Source organism: Salvelinus sp. IW2-2015, linkage group LG17, assembly GCF_002910315.2.
Source record: "Salvelinus sp. IW2-2015 linkage group LG17, ASM291031v2, whole genome shotgun sequence".
Classification (NCBI taxonomy): Eukaryota; Metazoa; Chordata; class Actinopteri; order Salmoniformes; family Salmonidae; genus Salvelinus; species Salvelinus sp. IW2-2015.
In genome coordinates, this window is record NC_036857.1 from 33,035,091 (window position 1) to 33,043,360 (window position 8,270).

General features: G+C 42.3%; 1 protein-coding gene across 1 annotated transcript in view; it reads right to left on the reverse strand.

Annotated features, from left to right (window-relative positions):
* LOC111976271 (multiple epidermal growth factor-like domains protein 6) overlaps window positions 1–8,270 on the reverse strand; it is an 86,939-nt gene that overhangs the window by 23,253 nt on the left and 55,416 nt on the right. The window contains exons 17-18 of the mRNA XM_024005055.2: window positions 7,893–8,021; window positions 4,229–4,360 (exon numbers count right to left, since the gene is read on the reverse strand). Coding sequence (XP_023860823.2) covers window positions 4,229–4,360; window positions 7,893–8,021 — 261 coding nt within the window. The remainder of the gene's footprint in view (window positions 1–4,228; window positions 4,361–7,892; window positions 8,022–8,270) is intronic.

The window sequence follows — 8,270 nt, forward strand, 5'->3', positions numbered from 1 at the left end:
AGGAGGATCGTGCTCCTCACCCCCTTCCATAGACCTACAGTACATGGTAAAGCTTCACTCCTTTCTATACTCAAGTCCAGCTCTCTCAGGTGTGAGGGGTTTAAGAGACCAGAGAAGCACAGCCTTCCTCTATGACCCTACTTCCAGAGGACGTCCTCCAACCAATCAAAGCTTTGCAGTATAACTAACATGTTGTCCATCCAATCAAAAGATCAGAGAATGAACCTAGGACTACGCATGTGTGATTTTTGTGAGTTGGTGACATTATTGATAGATTGAGATTGAGATAGTTTTTAGGATATTATTCAATTCAAATTAGTTTGTTCACACTACAGGTGACGGAGGAGGTAGATGATATATTGTTTTCTTGGTTTTAGAACTTTATATTTGTGACGCATTAGTGTAATTTATTTACATTTGCCTTGCCAACTTCAGTGGCAAGTAGCTAGCTAGCAGAGTGCAGTTCTCTTGCCAGAACGACGAATGCCAACTACAACGTAGTGGATTTTTTGTTGAAAAACCCCTTCATTGCCCACATCAGATTCAAGCTTCTGGGAAAAAGCCACATCGATCATGTAATGGATGAAGGTCTGCATATTCAAAGTACGAGAAGGTGAAACAGGATGTTCTCAAGCAGTATCGACAATACTGCATTTTTGGCTGTAAGAGTTGGCACAATGAGAGGGAAACAAGGGCAACTACAAGGAGCTTGCAGAGGTAATTGCACGTTACGATTCTTTACATGCTGAGAATATGGACGTTTCTAACGTCTTCCTGGGATGCAGAAATAAATTCAAAATGATTTCATAGCTTCCATCGCACCATCCATTAAAAGTTATATAAAAAAAAGCCTACTGGGCACACATTGGTTAAATCAACATTGTGTCCACTAATTTCAACAAAATCACATTAACCAACATGGAATAGACAATGTATTGACATCTGAGCCCAGTGGAGGTTGACGCAGAGGGCGCTTCCACTTTCTCCAATATTTATTTAGCAAACGGAATGACTCCCGACAGACACAAGAAAATACTCGTAACATAAATGCTATAGCAGCCTAGGCTGCACCTAAACATTAGTGATATTGACATGCTGTATGCGATGAAAAAAGACCATTCTCAGTGCTGATCAACTGTAGGCTACTAACAGCAGCAGCTGCATACAGCCTATACGTCTGTCCATCTGGTAAACGAATTCATAAAAATGTATTTAAAGTCCATTTGTTTGTGTGAGTACAAAATGTGAATGTGATCAAATTTGGCTTATATTCAAACTCGGCCTGGCCGGCTGCCTAGGTTTAATCAATCAACACAAACAGTGATGCCAAAGACAGTGAATTAATTAATTTTTCACTAGGCCAACAGTTGCATAGGCCTACACCAGTGGTCCCAAACTTGTTATAGTCCCCTACCCCTTCAAACATTCAACCTCCAGCTGCGTACCCCTTCAGCACCAGGGTCAGCGCACTCTCAAATGTTTTTTTGCCATCATTGTAAGGCTGCCACACACACACTATACGATACATTTATTAAACATAAGAATGAGTGTGAGTTGTTCACACCCGGCTCGTGGGAAGTGACAAAGAGCTCTTATAGGACTAGGGCACAAATAATAATATAATAATAATCAATAATTTTGCTCTTTATTTAGCCATCTTACATGTAAAACGTTATTTGTTCATTAAAAATTGTGAATAACTCATCCCTGGTTAATGAGAAGGGTGTGCTTGAAAGGATGCACATAACTCTGCAATGTTGGGTTGTGTTGGAGAGAGTCTCAGTCTTAAATCATTTTCCACACACAGTCTGTGCCTGTGTTTAGTTTCATGCTAGTGAGGGCAGAATCCACTCTCACATAGGTACGTGGTTGCAAAGGTCACAGTGTCTTAACAGCGCGATTTGCCAAGACAGAATACTCTGAGCGCAGCCCAATCCAGAAATCTGGCAGTGGCTTCTGATTAAATTACATTTTCATAGAACCGCTTGTTGCCAATTTCAATGAGGCTCTCTTGTTCAGATATCAGTAAGTGACTGGAGGCAGGGCATGAAAGGGATAACGAATCCAGTTGTTTGTGTCATCTGCTTCGGGAAAGTACCTGCGAAACTGCACACAAACAATCATACAATGATGAAAAGACCTGTGTGTTGCCCTTGTTAATGCAGACAGAGAAGAGCTCCAACTTCTTAATCATAGCCTCAATTTTGTTCCGCACATTGAACTAGTTGCGGAGAGTCCCTGTAATCTTAGATTCAGATCATTCAGGCGAGAAAAAACATCACCCAGATAGGCCAGTCGTGTGAAAAACTCATCATCATGCAAGCGGTCAGACAAGTGAAAATTTTCACTGTAGTGTCCAAAACGTCTTTCAAGCTGTCAGGCATTCCCTTGGCAGCAAGAGCCTCTCAGTGGATGCTGCGCTGCAGTTTACCCAAGAGAGGTCGGAAGCAACTGCTTGCACGCACGTTACCACTCCACTGTCTCCCTGTCATTCTAGGCAGAGTTCCTCTTTCCAGTGTCTGGTGTTCTTTTCCCATCTTAATCTTTTCTTTTTATTGGCCAGTCTGAGATATGGCTTTTTCTTTGCAACTCTGCCTCGAAGGCCAGCATCCCGGAGTCGCCTCTTCACTGTTGACGTTGAGACTGGTGTTTGCGGTTACTATTTAATGAAGCTGCCAGTTGAGGACTTGTGAGGCATCTGCTTCTCAAACTAGACACTCTATGTACTTGTCCCTCCTGCTCAGTTGTGCACCGGGCCTCCCACTCCTCTTTCTGTTCTGGTTAGAGACAGTTTGCGCTGTTCTGTGAAAGGAGTTGTACACAGCGTTGTACAAGATTCAGTTCCTTGAAATTTCTCACATGGAATACCTTAATTCTCGAACAAGAACAGACTGACGATTTCAGAAGAAAGTTATTGTTTCTGGCCATTTTGAGCCTGTAATTAAACCCACAAATGCTGATGTTCCAGATACTCAACTAGTCTAAAGAAGGCCAGTTTTATTGATTCTTTAAATCAGGACAACAGTTTTCAGAGATGTGCTAACATAATTGCAAAAGTTTTCTAATGATCAAATAGCCTTTTAAAATGATACACCTGGATTAGCTAACACAATTTGCCATTGGAACGCAGGAGTGATGGTTGCTGATAATGGGCCTATGTAGATATTCAATTTAAAAAATCTGCCGTTTCCAGCTACATAGTCATTACAAACATTAACAATGTCTACACTGTATTTCTGATCAATTTGATGTTATTTTAATGGACAAAAAATGTGCTTTTCTTTCAAAAACAAGGACATTTCTAAGTGACCCCAAACTTTTGAATGGTAGTGTAAGTGAACCCCAAATGAATGTAGTTCTCATCATATTTGCGCCTCTTCGATGGTCCAATGTCTATGTCTGTTGTTCGGTGCGTTCCCAGGTAAGGGGGCAGTAGCTCTTCGGCTGCATCAGATTCACAACTGTCTGTGTCCATGCTAGCTGGGCTAACAACAAATGTAGAATTACTGTTGCTAGCATTGGATGGGCTCGTGGAAGCAGAACAACTTGTGTCATCGACAGGTGCAGATGTAGAACTGTTGGTAGTAGTAGTACTACTAGTACTACCAGTAGAGCTGGTATGTGTCTCTATGGACGTGGGCCTTACTTAATTTTTTACCATTTATCAATTTTCGAAAAAACGGAATGAGCAGCAGCTACGTTTGGCTACATACGGACKGTTAGTGGAATTCCCGCGAGAGAGTAACGGTTAATTTGATTGGATGTTAATTATTTGACTAAGCTACCTGTATTTGACATTGTGTTGTTATTTCGCTAGACGGAATCATTTTATTTGTGGCAGTGAAACGAGGCTATTAAGAACAGGTAGGCTGCTACTTTATATTCTGAAAGGAGTTGTTGTTGTTTGTAACTGTGTAGGACAAGAAAGCGCATGCAGTCTCCATTAGCCTAGCTAGCTAGCTCGCTTAARTAGCTTCTCACGTTTTTTACTTTTAAAGGTTTTTATTTAACCTTTATTTAACTAGGAAAGTTAAATACCGTCAATACAGGTATTACGCAATCATATTGGATGATAAATAACCTTGCTATTGCAACTATTAGTCTTGGTTGGTTGCTGTCCCTTGATTTTTGAAACARGCTTTGTCCCATTCTCCTAAATGTTCCAAGTCACCAGCCTCCTTTAACACACACACACTCACACTAGAAAGGAGATATTTTATGTTTGTACTCTGTTGGCAGCGTGGTCCTGTGTAGCCCGCCTCACAGCGACACTGTCCCGTGATGAGGTCGCAGCTGCCATCGTTGTCCGGGCACTCACACACGTTGGCACAGTCCACCCCCCAGCGCCCGGCGTCACACGCTACCATGGAGACAGAGGTCAGAGGTCAAAAGTCATGCCCTCCACAACTGGGTAGGGGGCTTAAAGGGAGAATAGAGTGCCATTTCACACACACAAGACCTTTCAGTATTTCAAATGTCTCTCCAAATCAAAGTGAACATGATCAAAAAAGGAACCAACTAATGAAGTACAGTGTTATCCCCTGAGGTCGATGTCTGCGCCCCTGCAGAAAATTAATTGGCTAAATAAAAAATTCCCATAAAAACCTGTCAGTTAAAGCTAGAGATATCTGTTTTTTTGCATTGGATGCGTATCAATCCACGACACCCGCCTATGTCGCACRTCCACATCTGCGGTGAAAGGTGACAGAGCGAGAGCGCTGCTTGTCAGACCATGAGACAACTCGAAAATTGTAGCGTCCGAACGGTTTGGACTACAAAACTATTATGACCCCTCTATGGAAAGATTGGAAAAATGGAAAGATTGGGAAAGATAACGGTGTTCTCCGTTTTGTGTCTCGTCGTGGAYAGGTGAGACTCTCACGAACACGTCCAGTACATGTCGGTTGGTTGGCTCTTGGACACGCCCACACAAGACTCGTCTGAAGGTCCCCGGGGACTAGTTCATTTTTTAAAATGGAATTACAGTGTACAGTTCATATAAGGAAATCGGTCAATTGAAATTAATTCATTAGGTTCTAAATCGATGGATTTCACATGACTATGGTAGGTCCGCCCACTTGGCAGTCAGGCCCACCCACTGGGGAACCAGGGCCAGACAATCAGAATTAGCATTTCTCCACAAAAGGGCTTTATTCCAGACAGAGATAGTCATCAGCAACCCCCCACTCCCACTCAGACGATCCCCCAGGTGAAGAAGCCGGATGTGGAGGTCCTGGGCTGGCGTGATTACACGTGGTCTGTGGTTGTGAGGCCGGTTGGACGTACTGCCAAATTCTCTAAAACAACGTTAGAGGCAGCTTATGGTAGATAAATTAACATTCAATTATCTGGCAACAACTCTGGTGGACATTCCTGCAGTCAGCTTGCCAATTGCACGCTCCCTCAAAACATCTGTGGCATGGTGTTGTGTGACTAAACTGCACATTTTAAAGTGGCCTTATATTGTCCCCAACACAAGGTGCACCTGTGTAATGATCATGCTGTTTAATCAACTTCTTGATATGCCACACTTGTCAGGTAGATGGATTATCTTGGCAAAGGAGAAATGCTCACTAACAGGGATGTAAACACACAAACATTTGAGAAAAATAATTTTTGTGCATGAACATTTCTAGGATTTTTTATTTCAGCTCATGTAAAATGGGACCAACACTTTATATGTTGCATTTCTATTTTGTTCGGTGTGGACACTTGTTAGTGCCAAAAATAAGGGGTTAAATACATGTAAAAAAATAAATAACTGCTGTTTCCTGGTCTTTCTTATTTCTCTCAGATACATGTATAGGACAGACACTTCAGAACAAACTTCCTTTAGATTTTTGGGGGGGACTATCTGTTGCTCAATGTAGTGAATCTGTTATTCAACGCGTTTGCATTGGCTAATAGCACTAAGCCCAAATAAAATGTTTCATAAAAAAATGATAATAAAATAAACTATACTTCAAGGTGTCTTAAAATACAAAAGCAAATAGCTAAATGATCCTTGGTATGACTTTCTTAAAATAATTCCACATATAGTGCCTTCAGAAAGTATTCACACCCCTTAACATTTTCCACATTTTTTTACGTTACAGCCTCATTCTAAAATGTATTAAATTGTTTTTTTCCTCATCAATCTACACACAATATCCCATATTGACAAAGCAAAAAAAAAAGTTATTCAGATCCTTTACTCGGTATTGTTGTTGAAGCACCTTTGGCAGTGATTACAGCATCCAATCTTTTAGGGTATGACGCTACAATCTTGGCACACCTGTATTTGGGGAGTTTCTCCCATTCTTCTTTGCAGATCCTCTCAAGCTCTGTCAGGTTGGATTAGGAGCGTTGCTGCACAGCTATTTTCAGGTCTCTCCAGAGATGTTCGATTGGGTTCAAGTCTGGACTCTGGCTGGGCAACTCAGGGAAATTCGGAGACTTATCCCGAAGCCACTGCTGTGCTGTCTTGGCTGTGTGCTTAGGGTCGTTGTCCTGTTGGAAGGTGAACCTTCACRCCAGTCCTGAGTGCTCTGGAACAGGTTTTCATCAAGGATCTCTCTGTACTTTGCTCCATTTGTCTTTGKCTCGATCCTGACTAGTTTCCAAGTCCCTGCTGCTCAAAAACTTCCCCAAAGCATGATGCTCCCACCACCATGAGTCACCGTAGGGATGGTGCCAGGTTTCCTCCAGAAGTGACGCTTGGCATTCCAGCCAAAGAGTTCAATCTTGGTTTCATCAGACAAGATAATCTTGTTTCTCATGGTCTGAGAGTCTTCAGGTGCCTTTTGGCAAACTCAAAGAGGGCTGTTATGTGCCCTTTACTGAGYAGTGGCTTCCGTCTGGCCKCTCGACCGTAAATATCTGATTGTTGGAGAGCTGCAGAGATGGTTGTCCTTCTGGAAAGTTCTCCCATCTCCACAGAGGAACTCTAGCTCTGTCAGAGTGACCATCGGGTTCTTTGTCACCTCCCTGACCAAGGCCCTTCTCCCCCGATTGCTCAGTTTGGCCAGGTGGCCAGCTCTAGGAAGAGTCTTGGTGGTTCCAAACTTCTTCCATTTAAGAATGTGAGAGGGCACTGTGTTCTTGGGGARCTTCAATGCTGCAGACATTTTTTGGTACCCTTCCCCAGATCTGTGCCTCGACACAATCTTGTCTTGGAGCTCTATGGACAATTCCTTCGACCTCATGGCTTGGTTTTTCCTCTGACATGCACTGTCAACTGTGGGACTTTATATAAACAGGTGTGTGCCTTTCCAAATCATATCCAATKAATTGCATTTACCACAGATGGACTTCAAGTTGTAGAAACATCTCAAAGATGATCAATGGAAACAGGATGCACATGAGCTCAATTTTGAGTCTAATAGAAAAGGGTATGAATACTGATGTAAATAAGGTATTTCTGTTTTTTCTTTTATATAAATTTGTAAACATTTCTAAAACTGTTTTCGCTTCATTATGGGGTATTGTGTGTAGATTGCTGAGTTCTTTTCCCTCCTCATTTCATCCATTTTAGAATACGGCTGAAACGTAACAAAATGTGGAAAAAGTCAAGGGGCCTGAATACTTTCCAAAGGCACTGTAGTTTAGTAGAACCCCCTCCCCCGGATTAGACAGGGTTTAGACTCTTATGGGTTATTATCACTATAATTGCAAGCCGTAGTGGTAGCAGACCTGGATTCACTACTATATGAAGTCTTTCAAATACGTTTGCTTTAGCCAGATGTGCACGGTTTACAATTTTTCGACTCTTCTATTGGTTCCCTTGTGCCAGGGAAACTCAATTAAATCAATCAGATTGAAATAATATTTGATTTGAACCCAGGTCTGAGTTGTAGGGGGGGGATTATAAAGTACTACAGTATTGATTGTGGCTCACACACTGTCAGCCTTACCTCTACTGCAGCTGGGTCCAGTCCATCCTTCAGGACAGGCACAGCGGCCCGTCAACGGYTGGCAGCGCCCACCGTTATCGCACCGACAGCGTAGATGGCAACCCAGGCCAAATCTACCCAACAGGCAGACTAAGAGACAGAGATAGTATGGTKAAATATATAGGGCTGGGAWTTACCAGGGACCTCACGATACGATATTATCACATTCCTTAGGTGCCGATAAGATATACATTGCGATTCTATACATATCACGTATTGAAATTCGATACTGCAATTTTATTGTGATTTGATGTTCCAAACATATTGCTCACTACTGTATATGTCTGCTGCAGAGGAACAAGAGAGACATGAGGAAACGAGTTTAGGAGATACAGTGCC